Below are 22,420 nucleotides of genomic sequence, written 5' to 3'. Positions count from 1 at the left end.
TTCTTAAAATTTGTAGGTAAATAAAGGTAAAAATAAAACAAGATTTTAGTAAAATTATTTATTGAGCCCATAGGGCCATAACATGTTAACATAATAATTAATACAGTGTGTATTTATCGACAGAAATACATAAACTCAAACAATTTGAAATCTTAATTATAATATACTAGAGGACCGCCCCGGCTTCGCCCGTGGTACATATTTCGCAATAAAAGGTAGCCTATGTCCTTTCTCGAGTATCAAAATATCTCCATATACCAAATTTCATGCAAATTGGTTCAGTAGTTTAGGCGTGATTGAGTAACAGACAGACAGACAGAGTTACTTTCGCATTTATAATGTTAGTATGGATACTTTACATCACAGCTTTACATACATAAAATGACAGATAGATAAGAAGGTTTATCAATTATAATTATTGATATTAATAATTATAATTTAATAAAAAATACAGTATACAGTAATTAGTAAATCAAATAGATACAATAGGTAATTAATTTTTATTTTCCGGACAATACCGGATAATTATTTTCTTAAAAACCGTTTAAAAATGTTTTTTTTTTTTTGTGAAAACTATAACAATTAATTTTAAAAATCACTATTTAAGAATTTTAAATCAATCACTTAATAGTTTTAAACCAAACTTTTATTTTCATAAAAATTTATCAGACAATAAAAAGGGGACAAATAAAATACACATTTTGCACCAAACTTATTTATTGTATGAGTAATGTGACCTCACATATTCCTGCCAACTTCCAAAATAGAACAAATTTTCGATATGAAATTTTTTTATCAAGTACCCTACATTATAAATATAAAAAAGTATATTAGGGCCGTACACGGACTGCTTCAAGCAGTTTAGACTGACGGCTTGAAGCCGCGACCGCGCGGTGAACTATAGACATTCATTCACTGCCGTACACGGACTGCTCGAGCAGTCGCGACTGCTTCAAGCCGTCAACTGCGCGGTTTGTAGCGACTGCTCGAGCAGTCAACGACCGACCGCTCGAGCAGTCCGTATACGGCCGGGCTTAATGTATATTTTTTATTTCCCACAGCCCCCTTTAGAGCAGGCGGATCTTTTTGGCGGCTTGTACGAAGACGTTGCCCCCCCACCACTTAAGGGGAGGTAACCTGAAAAAATAGAGAATATATAAATAAATATTTCGGGACAATTTTTAAACACGGCACGATCTGATCCCATACTAAGCTTGTGTTATAGAAACCAGATGGCTGATAAACATACATAAGTATATAATTTTAAATAAATTATATAGATAATTAACACCCAGACACAGAGCAAACATCACACACAAATATTTTCCCCGGGTGGGAATCGAATCCACGACCAGCTTGGAAGGCAGGGCCACTACCATCCAAGTCAACCGGTCAGTCAATATAATATTAAACATGTATAATTTACGACTTTAAAATTATATTTAGAAGCTAGCGGTTTAATGAGAAATGTCAAATATAAGTACGAATTGATGTAAAAATTAATATAAACTCAAACAAAAACTAAAAAATATAACAAAAATGATGATTTTAAACGCATCTCTCGAAAACGTATTGACTGATTTCGTTATCAAAAAAATTGTAGTTAAGAAAAACTTAGTATTAGCACAGACTAATAATAATATACTACGTATACAAGTATTAGTATTAGTCTAATTAAACAAAATTTTTTTAACAAGCGGTCCACCCCGGCTTCACCCGTGGTACATGTTTGCGTTTTCTCTCCATAAGAACCATCCTCGTACTTCAAGGAATATTTAAAAAAAAAGACGGGTTGCACTGGGGGAGTGCCGGCAGAAGTGAAAACTTGATTATGAACGTTCAGCATGTTTGATATTTTGGAATGGTATCCGCCTTACGCTTTTTCGATCAGGTCACGTGTCCTGACGCGAGTTTAAGATTTTATACCCATTACAGAAAAAGCGCTCAACGCCGCTAAAGAAGTTTTCACTTCAAAAATTATCGAAATCAGTCCACCCGTACATGCGTGATGACGTGACCAAGGGAAATAGGGATTCATTTTTATATATAGATATTTCAAAAATAAGTATTTTTTTAAATCTATCCTTTTGTCGAAACCTCACCATCATCGGGCGTGCCCAGTTTCTTTCCGCCCGCAGCTGTGCCGTACTTCTCCAATTTTTCCTTCAACTCTTCGCGTTTCTTTCTCTCCTTCTGTTAAAATAAAATAATTTCCTCTTTTTCATAAAAAAATAAATAAATATATTACTTATCTATAATTTATAATACATCATAAATCAAATGAAATATCTTTATTTGCTTGTACATACATGGTTGATAAAAGTCTATCATAGAAAAAAAAATCATTAAAAAAAACACAAAATTCTCGAAAAATGTAGTAGGGTACCCTTAAAAATAAACGAAAAGATCTTAAAACTATTACATTATATTTAAAAAAAAAAGACGTGTGGCACTCGGGGACTGCCGCGGTAAAGCTATTGCATGCTAAAAAAATTGTCCCGAAATATTTATTTATTTATTTATAAGCATTTGCTCATTTGATGTAAATACACCGTTACATGGCGGGTTGTAAGAAAAAAGAAACCCTCACCTCCTCCTGTTCCTCCTTCTTCTTCCTAGACGCCTCCAACCACTCGCGCTGTTGTCTCTCACGTGTCTCTCGCATCGCAGCCATCCGAACCCTATGTACCTCGGGGTCTGAACAATACTATGTCACATTAATTTTTATCATTTATAGTGTTACCAGCTTATCGCCCGCGGCTTCGCCCGCTTTGTCTAAAAGCTAATAAATTATATACTAAAACATTCCTCTTGAATCACTCTATCTATTTAAATAACTGCATCAAAATCCGTTGCGTAGTTTTAAAGATTTAAGCATACAAAGGGACATAGGGACAGAGAAAGCGACTTTGTTTTATACTATGTAGTGATTTGTGTTTTTAGGGATGTAGATCACAGGCGAAATTGCGGAAATATTATTAATAGTTCATAGAACAGAGATATGTAATTTGATAAATATATTATACTCGCTGCGCTCCATGGTTTCACTCACGTGGCTCCGCTTCTGTTGGTCTTAGTGTGATCATATATAGCCTATAGCCTTCCTCGATAAACAGGCTAAATATAATTAAAAAGCTAACAGGATAATTCAACACCGAAAGAATTTTTCAAATTGCGGGTTCGAGTCCCGCCTCGTGATCAAATTTTTTATATTCTTTATAAATTTATAAGTACTTGTTTACTTAATAAATATCCTATACAATTTTTTAGTTCTATGGTACAGAGGTATAGAAAAACAAACTATCATACCAATCTCTGGGCCTTGGACCAGCGTCTTCTTCTTTTGCATCCACTTGTGTGTCAGGAAGATGGTGACCAGCGTGAGGAGCATCATCGCTGGCCCCGACCTCATTATTATTTGATACACTGGAATATTTGTTAATTATGATGTACTAGCTTTCCGCCCGCGCCTTCGCCCGCATTTTCAAAGATAAACCCGCATAGTTCCCGTTCCCGTGGGATTTCCGGGATAAAACCTATTCTATATGTTAATCCAAGTTACCCTCTATATGTGTGCTAAAATTCATTGTAATCGGTTCAGTAGTTTTTGCGTGAAAGAGTAACAAACATCCATACATCCATACTTACAAACTTTCACATTTATCATATTAATAGGACTAACTGTGAAATGTGTGTTGTTTTGCATATGAATAAATAATAATATGATACCTATAAACTGATAGCAAAATTAGTTATGTTTATTCATTGTACAATGTAGAAGTAAATATACATAATATTCATCTGTCTGAATAAAAAATAATTGTAGAAATGTGTGTTGAAGGTTACAAAGGATAGTGGGTACATATTTATATATTTTTATGATGAAATGTGTGCTCTATTGTGAAAACGGGACACCAATCCTTGTAGTAACTTACTTTTCTTATATATTTGACTTAAATAATGTTTATAATATATTATGTTGATAGCAATATAAATAAAATCATACCTGACATTGGTTCCGACGTCATATTCTCTTGTGTTTCCTCTACCAGTGGGTCCATTTTAATTATTTGTAATAATTTGATAAAAACACCCACGCTGAAAAGTTCCGCAGTTGAAGGTCGATAAACTTTTAAAATGTACATAGGTATATATTCAATAAATATACAAAATAGGTATGTTAATAAGCCATTGTTTAGTATAAAATCGATTGCAATGCATACTTTTAATGTTAAAATACCAAAGCAAGTAGTCTTTCGCAACAGTCGCGAAGTAAAAGCGAAAAAGTTATACTTACCAGAGAATAACAGTGGTATTTAATATGAATTTATGGTACCTATATATTTAAAATTGAATGGAAAATCAATACTGCCTAAAAATCAAAGTAGCAAGGGGGTACCTATTCAAAGAAACAATGTTCAACATTAATTTGAAAACATGACGTGTTTTTATTGATTTGAGTTTTGACTGGATTGTGTTGACAAATGACAGCTCACAAGTCACAGCAGTTGACAGGTTCGAGGTTGGACTTGTTATCAATGACAGTGGCTGTTTTCCAATTACAGAGCATAATGCGACTCAGTGGCGCACAATGCCGAATTATGCTGATGCTTAATTGGAACGTGGAACGCACCAGCAGGTTGCGCTAATTCAGTGTTGAAAAAAAAAATATTCATAGAGTTAGCAATAACCTCATTAATGTGTAAATAAAGTGGTATACATAATCATTGGTTGAAAAATATTTACGGTTATTTTAAGTAATTTGGATTTTGATTATTTCATTAACATTTTTTTCAATGTTTGTACCTTTTCATCCATACTTATATTTATTTTTTAACACAATTTGAATTAAGTTTGATTATTTCGAAAAAACTACAATGTTACGAAAGCGTTAAATTTTTTTCCAACAATTAATAATTACTAACGATAAATCGATTGCACGCATTAATTCACGCGCATAGGAGTGCTCGATTGTACGAAGCGTTGCTGTAGTTCAAAGAGTACTTTAATGTTTATGGCACTGTAGTTGGAACATTCAACGTTAAGCATTACAGGGGTGACAGACATACGAGTAAGTACGCGAACTTGTGGCTCGACGACCTTTTTCGCTCGTGTGTCACCCCAAGCACGCGTACTTAAAAACCGTCGAGTAAGTTCGTTGACGATCCAACATGTTTGAAATTTTACTCGTAGCCCGCCTTCGCTCGCACGTCTGTCACCGCCGCGAGCCGCGAGCCTAGCCTGTCTAGCTATAATAGGTGTTACTAAGTGCAAAAGTTCAATTAATTTCGTCTTCTTCTTTTAGTTTTATGAAAATAATTTAATATAATTAATATGAATGAATATAATATAATTGAATATTGGCGAAGGTATTTTTGAATCCCGCCAAGGAAGTTTCACTCCTGACGCGTAGGCTCGGCGCACACGCTCTTTTTTTGTAAAGTACCCTAAAAATATAATAGTAAAAACGAAAATATATCCTTCAATTTTTGAACATTTATTTTGTTAGAATGCTATTTACTTAAAAATAGGTGCTGGTTATTAAATTAAAAATGTCTATATTTAATTCCTGAATTACATAAAATTCCCTCTGTTGATGACATAGAGACATTCGATATCAGTGACGCGCGAGAACAACGCGAGAAGCTACTGACCAAGCTCTTGCGTGTGTCACCGACGTCGAGCCGAGTAAAGGCTTTGTCAGACAGGACGCGTACTTAGCGCGCGTCAGAGCGTTAAGTTGACGCCGCGATATGACGCTAAGATGTGTTCTACTACCATCGTAGAATACCGTCAAACAGAGCGCCGGCGCTAGCAGTACGCAACGCTCTGTCGCGGCGTTAGGACGCTTTAACGTCGGGTGTTGTATTTTTTTAAAAATTTTATTTTAGCGTCGGAGTTAATAGGCGTAAAAAAATAATAAAATACTGCATAATGACGGAAAATTTGATAGAATTGGTTAGAAAATATCCATGCTTATATAATACGAAGGATAGTTCATATAAACTATAAAGATATATCAATGAAGGCAAAATTGTGGGCACAAATCGGGGAAGAAATTAATGAAACTGGTTAGTAAAAAATTAATTTATTGATTAAATTAAGACACAAATTGTTCACGAGTTTCGAATGCTGCAGTCGTTAAATTGCAGACCAAATTTAATATTCTATTTGTTGGACGATGAGTTATTAGAGCACGCATAGGTACGTTTTCGTCTTCCGACTCCGGAGTTAATATCGCTGTACCTTGTTTTGTTCGTAAGTAATAATTATGTAAACAACATGCAGCTTTAATAATATCAATTTCTGTGTCCTAACGCGCGCTAAAGCGTTCTGTTTGACGAAGCCACGCGCGACGTTAAAACAGGACGCTGTAGCGCTACTACGCAGCGCTAAAATACGCGTCCTATCTGACAAAGCCTTAAGTACGCGAACTTTAAAACCGCGGTTTTAAAGTTCCTACGTCTATCAGCCCTTATGCCGCATAATGCGCTCTAGTGCTGTAATTGGAAAACGGGGCGTGATAGTTCTGAATTCTGATTTTTTTAATGGATACTTTGATAATCCACCCTTCGAAAAAATTGAATTGAATTACTTTGATAGTTGAAACTTGCATTTAGAGAAAGGTAAACATCACAGTAGGATGAAACTGTGATGAAACCGTAATTTATTTTTACTTTTATTTTTATCATATTCCCCTCCTTTTCCAATGGGTTTCATCTAGGTACCTGTTTTTTTATCATTTTTGAAGGCTGGTCTACTAGAACTATGTTATACTGTTGTGCTTCTAACTGTAATTAAAGAAAAAAACTAAAACCGGTTCTCGGCGTATCTATGAACCCGAAATTTTACATAGCAAGAGTTTTTTTCTTATGTTTTGTTATATTTTGTCCTTCAAACGAAGGAGGAAAATTATGTACCTACTATATACTGTTTGTTCCCCGCGGCTTTGTTCTGGTGGTCAATTTTAATAAGCTCACTCTCAAATGGATCGACCGCCTCCTTGGTACAGTGGTTGACGCGTGAGCGTAGCACCGAGGGGTCCTGGGTTCGATTCCCGGTGGAGACGAAGAAAAAAAAATGTCTCGGTCTGGTAGGACACAGAAGGCTGATCACCTACTTGTCCCTAAAGAAAATCGATCAGTGAAACAGGTGTATGAATAATGCATCTGCCCCTTACGGCTTACCCCACTACGGGGACACGGGACTTCACTTCACTCTCAAATTTTGGAGTAATTCAAATGTAAGTACTACATATTTTCGCATGGGAAAGTGAAACACAGTGAAACATTAAAGTAGCCAGCTAAATGAATGTGCTCTCCTCACATCTTCAGCCAGATTACACATAAAAATCTTAATTCATAATATTAAGTTACTAGCTGCGCCCTGCGGTTTTACCCGCGTTGGTCCGCTCCTGTTGATCTTAGCGTGATGAATGATGATATAATATTATAGCCTATAGCTTTCCTCGATAAAAGGGCTATCTGACAGATAAAGAATTTTTCAAATCGGACCTGTAGTTCCCGAGATTAGCGCGTTCAAACAAACAAACTAATTAGTATAGACTTCTGGAACTTATATTTTTCTTCAAAAAAGTAAGTATAAAAAACTTTTCAATATAACAACTAGCACAGATAAATAAAACACAAAATAATTTACAAAATATTTATTCGTTCATTTTGGTTCGGTTGGCAGAGGCATTTATATTTACAAACTCGCCGATATAACACTTAGAACTAGCAACACATTTATATACATTCGAGCATTCGAGTAAGTACCTATACAAAGAAAATGGCGGAAAATTTGCTAAGTCATATTTAGGGTTCCTTAGTCATTATTTTGACATTATTAGAATGAAAGAGAAACATTTTTAGAACATTAATTATTAGAACTCGACTTATGTTTTAGAGCTGACACAAATTTGTATCTGTATGTTTTTACAATACATAGATATTGAAAATAAACATCACTTTACATGTGTTAAATGTAACACAAGAGAAATAAGAACCCAAAAGAAATACGACATATTTACAAAGTACGGAAACTATCCTGTCAGAGACCGACTCAAACTTGGCCGGTTTTGTATTACTTGTCAAAAATTTCTTACATACAGTAACTTTGAAGTAATCATACTAACTTCACCATAAATTATTGCATACAAAATTGACAAGATGTATATAAAATCAAATTCTAAGTACATATCAACATTTCGTCAGAACAGTCAATAATTTAAACAACGTTCAGTTCATAAAATAAAAAAATGTGTGCGTGTACTAGTGTACACATGTAAGAAGTGAAACTTCTTTATGACCTTATTTTTCAAAAAATAATTTACTATATGCAACTTTACAGAAATACGTCAAATCACGCGTGGTAGGGAGAAGAAAAAGATGGCGCGTAACGGAAAAATGTCACGCGTAACGAAAAAATGTTACACTAAATTTTTTTCCAGCTCCGATAAAGAAGTTTCACTTCAATAATTAACGTCCACGACAATTAAAGAAATTAGAAATTCTTAAAAATAACACCAGATGGCGCCAAATAAGTAAAAAGGTGTAGATAATATGTTTCCAACATAACATTCGATCTTTGAACGGCACACTAACACACACACGATTAGACGTCAAAGTGAGATGGCATAATAAACTATTGTGAGCGAAAAAGAGACGACTAAAGTAAAAAGAGCAACTATGGGTTCCTTGCCGGTTCTTCTCCATAGATACTGCTTTCCGAATCGGTGGTAATTGTTAAAAATATGTAATGACGATTCGAAAGTGCCTTTAGAAGAAGTCTAATTGAATAAATAAATGTTTGAGTTTGAAATGTGGCCAATTAGCCACTCCTGGAGCGCTAATAACCTATCTACAGCTTTTAACGTATAAAATTGTGCCATGTCCAATCTTTAAAGTATGCATGCCGAGCACACGTGTCAGAAGTAAAACTCCTTTTGCAAAATTCAAAGATACCAAAATCGTCGCATTACTCCATGACGTGACGGTATTGCCATGACGCGACCTTGAAATTTTACTCTCAACGCGCCTAAAGAAGTTTCACTTCAAAAACATTTACCATGAATTTAAATTGCACACAAATTAAAAAATCACTTTCATTTTTTAATGGCAGTGTTTCTCGTACAATCATTATTTGACATTGGTAAGTTAAATTTTTCAAAAAATCGATTTTATATGCTTTAAATTTCTATATATATATGTGTTTTTCATAAAACCTCATTGTGTTAAGTTTTATAAATATAACTACACTTCTCTGAATGAATGTATGTTTATTGCTCAGAAGTGGCTGGACCGGTTTTGATAGAATTTGTTATATAGATAGGTAGTTTGGATTTTTGTTATTATACAGTAAAAAATAGCAAAGTGTAGTTATATTTAAATAAATATTTACTAACATTATATACAATTGAACTACTGTATTCAAAATATCATTCAATTTATACAAATTGTGCGTATGTCATTAATTAATGAATTATTATAACAATAATTCTCATTAAAAAACACCATTAATTATTATTGATCAAAGAATTTTTATCAACCATGTCATAATATATAAAAAAAAACTTGCAGAAATATTCTTCCTTTCTTAAAAAATAAAAAAAATCTCATAATTTTCTCTGTATCTATTTAAAAAGACAAACATATTGATAAATACAGTTTTCTTTCTTAAATACAACAAAAAAAAAAAAAAGAATTTCTTACAGTGTTTGTTTTACACATTGCAGTCCATTATATTCTCGAGTTTTTTTGGTTTTTGTGCATTCCATTTATTTTCATCGATTAATTATTTAATTAAGTGAAGTCCCGTGTCCCCAAGTGGGGTAAGGGGCAGATGTATTATACATCTGTTTCACTGATCGATTTTCTTTAGGGACAAGTAGGTGATCAGCCTTCTGTGTCTTGCCAGACTGAGACATTTTTTTTCTTCGTCTCCACCGGGAATCGAACCCAAGGCCCCTCGGTGCTACGCTCACGCGTCAACCACTGTACCAAGGAGGCGGTCAATTAATTTACTTACCAAATCCTTAATATATTTTAAATGAAACCTTTTTTCATAATAGATTATTAATATTGAATAATTATTAATTTGACAGGGAACACCCTGTACATGCCGGTATTTACAAGTCCATAGAAAAAAAGACACTGTTTTGAAAATAAAAAATATAAAAAAAAACAGTTTAAAGATTTTAATTCTTCATATAATGTTTTTCTGAAGTTTATTCAAACTTGAGCACAAAAAATCAAAGTATTTTCTAAATACATTTCGTGTCTATCACTGTTCTAAATTTCACCAAAAACACTACAACCGTTAGGGATATAAAACAGTGCCATACATATTATAATTAAATTGAGACGATTTATTACATTATTCTTATTTATAAAACATCACAATTAATTTAATATTATTATAATACAATTTATTACAAATTTTAGTCAGTCCCTATTTTCCAACGAGGGGTCATTACATTTGTAAAAAAAAAACTAATTTTGACGTAAAATTAAAAAAAAAACATGCTCAAATTATTATAAATATAATAATATACACAGAATTTTTTTATCAGTCTTTTTGACACAAATCAGTGGTCAAATAATATGCAATTGAACTATAATGTCAATAAAATAATACAAATTATCATAATAATGAATTGCAAAAATGTCCATTTTAAACACAAAATTGAGAAAAAATATCGTCCCTTTATCATAATGCTTGACGCTAAGGAAAAAATAATAATTAACATTTTACATAATAAATTCTCAAAATATTTTCAAAATTTTTATAGAAAAGGTCCCACAACCCCTCGCAGGGCCACTCGACCCCCGACCCCTATGCTGACATATCACAATTTTACAATAAATAACTATTTATGTAAATCGATACACAACAAACGCTTAATTTAGTGGACGACACCTATACCATATCAAATTCTTAGCGCCTACACTTTATACACATTATAAATTAAAAAAAAAACCATATCTACGAAAAAAAAGGAAAGAAAGAACAAAAAAATCAGTATTTCATCAAAGTTATATCCCATTTTGTTTGAAAAGGCAAGTAATTTTTATATTTATAGTGTACAAAGTGCAAACACTAATATTTTACATTATAATATGAGCAATCGAGTTTATAGGCGGTCCTGTGGAACCCTCACAACACCTTTACCGGGGGTCAGTGTATTACCTACTACTTAAAACAATAATAAACAAAAATATCTACATTTTAAACAAATAACTTACTACACTATTCAATTGGTACATCTAGGGGTTCTACTTGACAAACAAAATGACTCCCAACCCCCACCACATACATAATCAGGGGTTCCAAGGCCCTTATCCTGAAGTCACAAAGTATTTAATAAAATTATTTAGGGGTTCTTACCACCACAAATACATTAACTTAGGTTTTCTAGTTAAGTTCGGGGCTCGAAACACGACATCGTACTACTGAACACAATCATTTAGGGGTTCCAACCCCGTACCACCAAGATCAAACACTTAGCGATCATACACAATATCTTTGTGTTTCCGATACCCCACTGTACACAATTACTTAAGGGCTGTGTATATTTAAGTGGTTCCGATCATGTATCACTGCACATAATTTACTACTTAGAGCTTCCAACACCACACTTACACTTTAGTGATTCCGTAAGGCTCTTAGGGGTTGCAACCCCAATCACTTAAGGCTTTTAACCCCTGCTTCAACACTTATAATTTCAATCACTTAAGACACTAACACTACGGGGTCAATTTCATGACGAGTCACAATCACGGGGCTGCGCGATTTTCTTAACCCTGCCCCTGTACGAAATAAACAGGGGGCTGGCTAACCCGCGCAGGCCCCGCTCGAAGGCCCTGTATTATTCGCGCAGGAGGCCCCTGGCCTTGGCGGTCAGCCGGCGGACCCTGCCCCGGGAGGAGATGGACACAGGGCCCGCCGGCCCGGGGCCCGCCGCAGGGCCCGCCGAGCCCCCGGAGCCCGGGGAACCCCCTGCGAACAGAAGCATCAGCCTGCTGGTCAATGGGAGTGCGTTTAAATCGTGTGTTTTAAAATATATAAGGTGTTTTAAATAAGGAAGTGTATTGTGACGTCATTGCTATGTTATTAAACTTAATATAAACTTATAAGCTTCTATTATATTTTGTCCATAGTAAAAATGTACAAGACGATAAAGTTGATCTTGTTATAGTACAAAAATATTAACGTAATTTATCTTTTTCTTATTCACAAATTACAGGAAAGTTTATGAGCTATTTTAATGATGCTTACAAGTACTTATTATTTTTGACGTATCAGCAATGACGTCACAATAGGGCACAGATTCATCATATATGAAAATTCTCCTTTAAAAATAAATGAAATGAAATGAATAAATTTATTTGTCCATTATATGTTTTACAATTAATGTACGACAGTGGGTCCCAAACTAAGTGAAATACTTGTGTCTTGGGACTCTGAGTTATAAATAATGTAAATAATATTTAAAACATACCTTATAAATAAATAAATAAATACCTTATAAATAATATTTACAACATTTCAACCCTGTTACAATTGTTACATTTTAATTTATGCTTTGGACCAATTTTCTCTTGCTTCAAACATCAACAAAAATATAATTTACCATACTTACCATACCATACTTATACATCATACACACCCTGTTTGTTTTTGGACTTTGGATTAGCTTTTTCTTAATTTCTTAAATTTATGTGTCTCTCTTTTTTTTAATTCATGCACCCTTGCAATCAATCCTAGGGAAGGAACAGGTCCCCTTAATACAGGTTATACCTAGTAAGGGGGCCTGAACCCCAATCTATTGTAAGTTGTAACTTAATGTATGAATTCAAATAAAGATTTTATTTTTTTTTTATTTTTTTTTACCATACAAACTCTCAAATTAAAAAATACATATTTTAATACATGTTTTTATTATATTTACATTAGCTTTACGCCCGCGGCTTCGCCCGCGCAAAGAAAATCCCGCATAGTTCCCGTTCCCGTGGGATTTCCGGGATAAAACCTAGCCTATGTGTTAATCCAAGTTACCCTCTATATGTGTGCTAAATTTCATTGTAATCAGTTCATTAGTATTTGCGTGAAAGAGTAACAAATACACACATACACATACATCCATCCTCACAACCTTTCGCATTTATAATATTAGTAGAATACTAGCTTTCCGCCCGTGGCTTCGCCCGCTTTGTCTAAAACATAATAAATCATATACTAAAACCTTCCTCTTGAATCACTCTATCTTTTAAAAAACCGCATTAAAATCCGTTGCGTAGTTTTAAAGATTTAGAGCGAGCGCGCACGAGCAACTTTGTCTCCGCAACTATTTTGTCTCTCCCATCAATTTGTATGGGGAGTTGCGTCGCTACGTGCGCGCACTTTCATACTAGCCCATAGGTGGGAGAGACAAAATAGTTGCGGAGACAAAATAGTTGCGGAGACAAAGTTGCTCGTGCGCGCACTGTCTTAAGCATACAAAGGGACATAGGGACAGAGAAAGCGACTTTGTTTTATACTATGTAGTGATAAATTACCGTTATGATGCGGCGCGTGGCCATTGAAGTAATTGTGATCGTTCGTGTGTGGAGCTGAACGTGCGTGTGTTATACTTGGACCCTGTTAAAAGATAACATAAAAGATAGTATTAAAGATAGATACATAGATATTTCAAACACGAAATTATAATAAAAAAAAAATACAAATAATTACTATCTAGTAGGGATAGTTATTTTTTTTGTCCGTATTTTCAAAGTAAATTAAAAGTAAGTTTAGTATTATAGCGCCCTAGATGTAACAAGTCAATAACTGCGTTAAAAACAACCGACTTCAAACTTGCACTTGCAACATTTACAAATACAGACAAAAATGCTCATAAAATAAAAACTACTGGGCCTATCCGAATAAAATTTTTATGGGACCAATTCGACACCATACCGCATCGAACAAAAAAAGAATCACGTAAATCGGTTCAGAAACCACGGAGTAATCGGTGTACATACATAAAAAAAAAAAAAACATACCGGAAGTCCCATGTCCCCTAGTGGGGTAAGGCATTATAATTAAATTTAAACCCTGTCTAAAGTTTATTGTGGTAAGACAGTTTACTGTCAGTCCAATTTAAACGTTGTCTAGTTGTAAGAATTTGAGGTCCGTTAAGTTTTTGTAAAAATATTATTTTTTGTTGTTTTAAATACACATTATATATTAAAATGCTTATAATCACCGGTAAATGATGTCTCCTCTGTTGCCGTTTACTGATGGCCGCTATAGAATCGTCTTCGCTATCTTCGTTGTATCGCCGCGGACTTCTGCGCTTGCGCAGGCTTACACCACCACTCTGTAATGTATACATATTTATATGAAAATGGAGAATAAATATACAGTGGAATCCGTTTATAATGACATTGAAGGGGAATATCAAACACGTCATAATATACGGACGTCATACAAAGCATTTTAATAAATGTATTTTCTTTCTTTCTTTCATTTTGTAGAAAATAAACAATCTCCTGTTTTTGTTAGTATTTAATACAGATAAACAAAATAGAGATGCCTACACATTGAGACTCAAAACAAACAAAAAAAAAAAGTGTTGTCGGATATCACAATTTTCCCAAACAGAAATTAGTGTTGAAAGTTTTAGAATTCATTTCAGTCAGTATAACCGGACAATTCATTAAAAATTGGTCACAATAAACGATATATCACTATAAACGAAGTCATTTTACCCAACTTTTATTAAGAATTTTATATGAAACCCGAATTTTGCTGTGTAATACGTCATAATAAGCGTTTGGTCAATATAACCGGAGTCATAATAAAAGGATTCTACCGTATTTTAAAGCATTAAGTAAAATATATTATAAAACTATATAATACTAATCCACTAATATTATAAATGCGAAAGTAACTCTGTCTGTCTGTCTGTTACTCAATTACGCCTAAACTACTGAACCAATTTGCATAAAATTTGGTATGGAGATATTTTGATACCCGAAAAAGGACATAGGCTACCTTTTATTGCGATATATGTACCACGGGCGAAGCCGGGGCGGACCTCTTGTATAAAATATATGTAATACTTATATAAATAAACTGACCCGATGTTGTTGCGGTCGTCTCGAAGGACCCGCCTCCACCTCGCCTTCTTGTCTTTGCCTGCAATTATATACGTACATTTTCATTTTTACGTAACCATTTGATAATTCAGTTTTATAATTCTCTTAGTAATATATCAGGTTGTTGTGCAAAAGAAATATAAAAATAATTTGGAAAATCCAAAAGTGCACGCCTCATAATTTTTTTTTAATAAATATTTATTAATTATTATTTTTGTTTATTTAATAACAATTAAACCACATCGAATCAGACCCTGAAAAATGAAAGGGTTCTATTCCTGAGCATACTCAAGCGTAAGAGAAAAAAAAAGACTCGATTAGTAAAGTATTTCGGTCGCTATCGTGTTAACAAGAAAAAGGATCCGCACATACAGACACACGGACGTCCAAGACAGAACTTTTTTAAACTGTTTTTTAACTAGTTTAAATAACAAAAATGACATCAAAAATATCATGAACGTTAAAAATAGTGTTTTTTCTTAATATGTGTGTGTATGTATTATCTTACAAGTGCAATGTATGATACATAAAGACATTTTAAGTTTGAAAAATCAGATGTTTTGCGCGAAGTGACAGTAGTACCCACCTCAACGCTTCGCTTATGAGGTGTGCAAAAAATACAATATGATCTGGTATTCACAAGCTTAGTGAATTCAGTTTGGTTATTTAAAAATCAATACAAAAAACAGTTCACTATGTAATTTATTAAATATTTCAAATAAATATTTCAGGACAATTTTCACACACGGCATCTCTCGATCTGATCCCATACTAATACGCTTTCGCTTGTGTTATGGAAACCAGATGGCTGATAGACATACATATATAATTTTAAATAAATACTTATATAGATAATTAACACCCAGACATAGAGCAAACATCGATGTTCATTACACAAATATTTGCCCCGGGTGGGAATCGAACCCACGACCTCTGGCTTGGAAGGCAGGGCCACTACCAACCAAGCCAACCGGTCAGTCAAACCACACATAATGAGCTGATTACTATTTATATATTTATATATATTTACACTGTCTGACCTTTATACACTAAACCTTTACGGTCTGATCACACCACATCTACACGGTCTGGTCCCACCCCAACCATCTGACAACCACACACTTACCTATATAACAGTAGCGGCGTTTCATCATCAGTCGAATACCCGGGATGATACGAACGGTCCGACTCGTATCTCCCGCCAGACCGCCAGCCAGACTGCCAGCCAGACGATGACGATGATAGAGAGCCGTCCGTGAACCGTTCACGCGTTCTGAAATACAATTATTGAAATTATGTACTATAATAAATTACACGCGAGGTTAAATTAGCAAAGTGAGGGTAGTTGGGTCAAACATTGTATAAACAACGTCCGAGCCCCTAGGCACGATTCGTACGAATGCGCCACGAGTCAAAGGAAACCGGCAATTTATAGTATTCGACAGCTAAGCATGTTTTGACAGGAAATAGGGTACGCGCAGACAGAGAGCGTTCTGCGTTCCGCGTTCTGCGTTCTGCGTTCCGCGTTCTTTGTAATGTGAAGGATCTATAGCGCCGGCGCACACAGAACGCAGTTAGACCGCGGCGGTCATTCGGAACGCTTGCGTTCTCGCGTTCTCTGTACAGAATTACAAAGAACTCGCGTTCTCGCTATGGCTGGTCCGTCTTCTCCAATTGGTATCTTGTTTTTCTATTTCAGATTTTACATAGTCATGTAACTCATTGAAGCTATTTATTAACATTCGAAAATAAATATAAAATCTCTCTTCATCTTGAAGCAGCTCAGGGATAAGAATATTAAATTCTCCCATATCATCTCGTTTCGTGTTGATAGGGTGTAGTTACCCAACATTTTCTACTTTTTTTTGACTCCTCTAGACTCCACAAAAGCAAGGCTTCATCTTCGGAAGATGAACTTTCGAGAGACATGTTTCACGTGCGGAGAGTCGCGAAATAGAACGCAAATATCTTGAACGTGCTCCTGTGTGCGCTAGAACGCAGAACGTAGAACTGACGAACGCAGAACGCAGAACGCGGAACGCAGAACGCTGTATGTCTGCGCGTAGCCTTAGTGAGAACTATTCATCCACAAAAATATTAAATCGAAAGTTACGTCTAACATTACATATTATTAATAAAGTATTTATTTCATAAAATATGTATAACATAATACAGTTGTCACAATGATATCAATTTACTGAAGATTCACTTTTTATCAATTTTATTGTGATTGAGTGAATATTATTGTAACAAAAGTATTAAATAAAACAACATTGACCTTCTGCTACATTGTTTAATTTAAAAATACCTACAATGTCAAAGTCTAAGTTGAATTTTCAATCAGAACTTTTATACAATTAACTTTACCATGCATATATTCGAATCGATGAAATACTCACGCAAACTTGAATCGATTTATCGTAAGTATCGAGTTACATCACTATTTACGTCGCGAAGCTAAATGTCAAAACGGGCCTTTTGTGATGTGATTCTGATGATATAGTAACTTTTATAATCGAATCGGATAAGGGCTGATTTTTTAATCCTTGTGTTGGTGGTGAAGTAGAAAATAAAAAGGCCAGTCGCGTCGATAAATAAAATGGAGGCTTTAATGCAGATTTGGCAATATAAAGTACAGACAGAAAACTTTGGTTACATACGTGCGCTCAGGAGAGAGGAGGCCGAAGAACTGGACGAGTCACTGACACAGCAGTGGCTCGCCGCAGCCTTTTACAGATAATATTTAATTAGCACAGATTAAAACAATCATAATCATAGACAATATTTACCTAAAGTATAATGTAATAATTATTATTAAGAAATTACTCTTTTTTGAATGGCGCGTCGCCAACACTCCCCACCCCAGTGCTGACTCAGCACTCCAACATAGGAACGGGAGCGACGCGCGACGCACATCTGCGCCATGTCCCTGTGCTCGTTCGCGCAAGACAACATTTAAGGCTGTCTTTACCTTTCGTATCAGAATCTCCCATGCCCCACCCCAATGGGGGCTACCGGGAGATATAAACGACCATCCACAAACCTTCGATAAATCGTTGATCTCGCCCAAGCGATTCGCTTCAAAAGTTTTGTAAGAACGTGTGTTATTATGAATCCAGTGTAGCACCGTGGTCGAGTCGCACCAAAAATACCTGCGCACGGGTTTCATTCTATGCTCTTTTAAAATAGTGTTTGCTAGCCGTGCACCTAGCAATGCCGCTTGTAGTTCAGCCCTAGGTATTGCTAAGGGCATAACTATACACTTACTTGCAATAAATGCTACATGAATTGAATTGTTATAATATTCCCATCGCCAATAACCTACCGTACACGTCGCCTTCCAGCTAGTATCACAAAACACATGCAACTGTAGGTTGTTATAGCCCGTAGCGTATGCAGTATGCGCTACGTCGTCGTAGCAATCCGTAGTACATTGCGTAGACGCACGCGATACGCTACGTGTTGGCAGTGAAGGGGATTGTGACGTCACCGCGGCCGATGACGAGGTGTCTTGCATTTCGCTTGCACTCGTAGGCGCCCTGTCCTTGTCGCACGTAGCTCGTACGACTCGCTTGCAGCACCTAGGTATACGTATGTTTTTAATTACCTTAAGTAGATGAAGCCATTGTTTCGGGTCGTATGTATCTTCACCAGCACAGCCAGCATCAGCAGCAACAGAAATATGCAAGTTGGTTTCGGCGCTGGATGGTAAGTAGTTCCGGGCCCCATACGGCCCCCTAGGAATAGAAGATTTCCCATGGACGCACCAGCCTAGAGGGGTAAGTGTAGCAGACGGCTCATTCAAATTTCCTATCTTAACCGCTAAAGGTAATAACAAATGATGATTATCTTGACCAATTAAAATTTCGGGTTTCGAATCTACATTATATAAATATTTCTTTATTTCACATAAATGCGAACAACTTAGATCGTTTATAATAGATAATGACTGTAACGGTAAACATAAATTACTAACGCATCTCATCTTTACATTATGCACCTTATCGTCTAAACCCTTAAGGTCTACGTTTACATGTGTGTATTTGCAAACAATTTCATTATTGAACGCGCCTCGCACGCGCATCGTTTCCCGCCGGCCGTGTAGCCCGACGCGGGCCGCTAGATTAGAGTCTATAAGTGACACCGACGAACCGTCGTCTAATAACGCCGTGGTTTGCACTATACCGTTGGGACCGTGTACAGTTATGGGGACCACTTTTAGGAACACTTTTGGGGAATCACTTGCTTTTATGTGTGTTATACTTTCGGTAACAGGCCTTATCTCGGGCTCACGCGGCACTTGCCCGAGACTAATCACTTCACTTGCACTCGCGACACTGTTGAGCGGATAATGAAGTAAGCGGTGATGCTCCCGGCCGCACCCGTCCTCGTCGCACACCGGCGCTCGGCATGTGTTCCTCTCGTGCTTGGATATGAGACATTTGTAACAGAGCCCATTGTTCTTTACATGCTGCCATCTGACTTTTTTCAGCGCCTTTTGAAATAATCTGCACTCTGTTAATATATGCGTATTTTTCTTGCAAAAACGACAAATTCTATTATGTTTGTCGGACTGTATTAAAACTGTATGCGTTCTACTGTGCGCTTCTTGGCTTTTGTTTCTATTGTAATAATTACTGTCATTACGATAATTCAATAAATTACTTGAGGTGGTTGTTGTCTTTAACGCTTCACAGTGTAAAAATTCTGACAATACAACTAACCTTGCCTCACGCCCTTCCTTGATGCGGTCGTAGCTGTAGTCCGTCCATTTTCCAATTAGAACGGAAGGGAGCTTTGAAAGGATGCTGGAGACGATACTGAAGCCCTGAAGATGCTCCTGTCGCCCCACTGCTCGTACAGCTTCGACATAATTTTGAATTTTGATTGAAAATGCGACGATATAATTATAATAATCGTTTGGCAACGGTTGTAACTTCTGTATATCTCGTTGAATTCTTAAAATAATAACATCTGGGTTACCAAACTGTAACTCTAAAGTGGCCATTATCTTCGACGGTGACGTGGCACTTATGAACAATGATGCCACCGACTCTTTGGCGGCACCACGTAGGCATTTTCGCAGCCTCCATATGTTTTCTTTATCGGTGAATTTACATAAATTTGTTGATTCCTGATAAGCCTGCTTGAACAACAACCATTCCATTGGGTCACCTGAGAATTCTGGAAGATCCCGAGGCGTGCTCATCCGGCTGAGTAGGTTGCTGTTCGCCATGTTGCTGCAGCTTGCGGTGGTGAGGTCCCTAATTGCAGAAGCCAACTGGTGAATCGAATCAGGTGCCGCGGCCGGCAATGGCGGCGGCGCGGCTTGTTGCAGTGGGCCCGTAGTTATACCTTGGTTGGGGGCTCCCTGCCCGTCAGGTGCTTCGATGTGCTGGCTTTCCACCCATTCCTCCACGTGGCTACGAACAGGCTCCCTGTTGAGTGAACTGCAGTATACCCTTTGTTCCTCCTCTTCGTCACTAAGTGCGGCCAAATCCGCTTCCAACGTTTTGTTAATTAAATCTATTTCAATTGCCGCTTTCTTTTTTGCGGCATCTAATAATAGTTGTTTGCGCCGAGCTGACTTCGATGTGCTCGAAGCTTGAGAACCCCGGCTACTTTTTGCCGCCATTGCCACGTGCGACTCGACTGGTATTTCCTTATCTAAATTTATTGCTGGTTCAGATTTTATGCTCCCCACATGTAACCGCAGCAGAGAAGATTTTGCGGCAACCACGTGCCCTTCTTGGCTTGCCGCACCACGTGCTCTCGAACTGCGTGTCCCCTTTGGTGTGCGGAACATGATCCTGCTCGAATGGCCACTAATGTTGGTGGTAAAGTAGAAAATAAAAAGGCCAGTCGCGTCGATGAATAAAAATGGAGGCTTTAATGCAGATTTGGCAATATAAAGTACAGAGAAAAACTTAGTTACATACGTGCGCTCAGGAGAGAGGAGGCCGAAGAACTGGACGAGTCACTGACACAGCAGTGGCTCGCCGCAGCCTTTTACAGATAATATTTAATTAGCACAGATTAAAACAATCATAATCATAGACAATATTTACCTAAAGTATAATGTAATAATTATTATTAAGAAATTACTCTTTTTTGAATGGCGCGTCGCCAACACCTTGGTTAAAACTAATTCGTCGAATAATGTATAAAACTATCATTTTAAAAACCTATTCTAATTGCCCGTATTTGACAGTTTACGTGACATTTTAATATTATCGTGTAATACTTTATTGGACGGATAAATTTTAACCAAGGACGAAAAATCAGCCCTAACTGTTATAACCGAACTCAAACTCGAGCCGATACAATAAAATACACGATTTAAATTTCTATAACATAATTCATCATGTGTTTTGCATTGTAAGCTATTATTCTCCATGAGTACAATTTGCATAATTAAAAAAAAATTAAAATCCTTCTTTTACCCGACTTTCAACCACGACATATTTTAAGCTATTGCATAGCTTCTATCGCGTGCCTTGAGCGCGGGGACCGAATCCAGAAATTCCGTAACGAAAAAACCTCACGCTCCCCACGGGGACGGGCTCGGAGGTGTGGCTTGAAGGCATAGCATGCAATAGCTTTATCGCGGCAGTCCCCGAGTGCCACACGTCTTTTTTATTTAATAAATCAACAATATAAAACATAACTCACCGTTTGTGCGGTCGGTTAACAGCTCTGTGTTCGCCCGAACTGCCCGAACTGCGTACGCGTCGACGCTTTCGAGAATTGCTCTATGAACAGACATACATACAGATTTAATGTGACAGAATGCGTATAATTATATTTTACGGACAAACGAGATTACAAATGTATAGTATAAGCTGAAAATTTGACTTTGTTCTCAAATTTTTGTTGCACATGTACCTGTTGTAAATTTACTCAAGCCATAAGTGAAGTCCCATGTCCCCTAGTGGGGTAAGGGGCAGATGCATTATACATCTTTTTCACTGATCGATTTTCTTTAGGGACAAGTAGGTGATCAGGCTTCTGTGTACTGCCAGACCGAGACATTTTTTTTTCTTCGTCGCCACCGGGAATCGAACCCCCACACAAATCCCACGGGAACGGGAACTATGCGGGTAGTAATCAACACAAAAACCTATTTTCCTCCCCCCACCTTTTTACCCTTTCCCAATGCATTCCACAAATAAATAAAATATAAATACCTGATCATGTCTATGCCGTCTTGTTCGTGTTGGTTGAGGCTCATAAGTCACTTCTACTTCGTCTTCTGCCAATTCTTCTTCAACCACCTG

At 36.4% G+C, this 22,420-nt stretch overlaps 2 protein-coding genes and 1 long non-coding RNA gene across 5 annotated transcripts in view; 1 reads left to right on the top strand and 2 right to left on the bottom strand.

Moving 5' to 3' along the window:
• Positions 1 to 22,420, top strand: part of LOC149476073 (uncharacterized) — a 359,309-nt gene that overhangs the window by 106,658 nt on the left and 230,231 nt on the right. The window lies entirely within an intron of this gene.
• On the bottom strand, positions 700 to 4,491 carry LOC149476088 (uncharacterized). 2 transcript variants are annotated; one of them, XM_089712693.1, is made up of 6 exons: positions 4,298 to 4,491; positions 4,007 to 4,129; positions 3,310 to 3,426; positions 2,591 to 2,697; positions 2,103 to 2,193; positions 700 to 1,137 (listed from the first exon to the last, which is right to left on the bottom strand). In XM_089712693.1, the coding sequence occupies exons 2-6, from the start codon at positions 4,059 to 4,061 to the stop codon at positions 1,049 to 1,051; spliced, it is 459 nt and encodes a 152-aa protein (XP_089568819.1). In that variant the 5' UTR covers positions 4,062 to 4,129; positions 4,298 to 4,491; the 3' UTR covers positions 700 to 1,048. The 2 variants fall into 2 exon arrangements, with proteins under 2 accessions (XP_089568819.1, XP_089568818.1); XM_089712692.1 differs by having other exon boundaries at positions 4,007 to 4,098.
• The window catches only part of BRWD3 (bromodomain and WD repeat-containing protein), a 47,065-nt gene continuing 35,151 nt past the window's right edge, over positions 10,507 to 22,420 (bottom strand). The window contains exons 35-41 of one of the 2 annotated variants that reach the window (XM_089712625.1): positions 22,331 to 22,417; positions 21,816 to 21,895; positions 16,270 to 16,416; positions 15,126 to 15,183; positions 14,249 to 14,362; positions 13,560 to 13,641; positions 10,507 to 12,000 (exon numbers count right to left, since the gene is read on the bottom strand). In XM_089712625.1, the coding sequence (XP_089568751.1) occupies positions 11,870 to 12,000; positions 13,560 to 13,641; positions 14,249 to 14,362; positions 15,126 to 15,183; positions 16,270 to 16,416; positions 21,816 to 21,895; positions 22,331 to 22,417 (699 nt within the window). In that variant the 3' untranslated portion in view covers positions 10,507 to 11,869. Of the gene's footprint in view, positions 12,021 to 13,559; positions 13,642 to 14,248; positions 14,363 to 15,125; positions 15,184 to 16,269; positions 16,417 to 21,815; positions 21,896 to 22,330; positions 22,418 to 22,420 lie in introns of both variants that reach the window. The other variant, XM_089712626.1, reaches the window with a different exon arrangement.

The sequence above is a fragment of the Colias philodice genome, chromosome 29 (assembly GCF_061535455.1).
Source record: "Colias philodice isolate Cphi_HAF_F1 chromosome 29, ilColPhil1 Martin Lab GWU primary, whole genome shotgun sequence".
NCBI lineage: Eukaryota > Metazoa > Arthropoda > Insecta > Lepidoptera > Pieridae > Colias > Colias philodice.
This window is presented reverse-complemented; position numbering and strand designations above follow the sequence as displayed.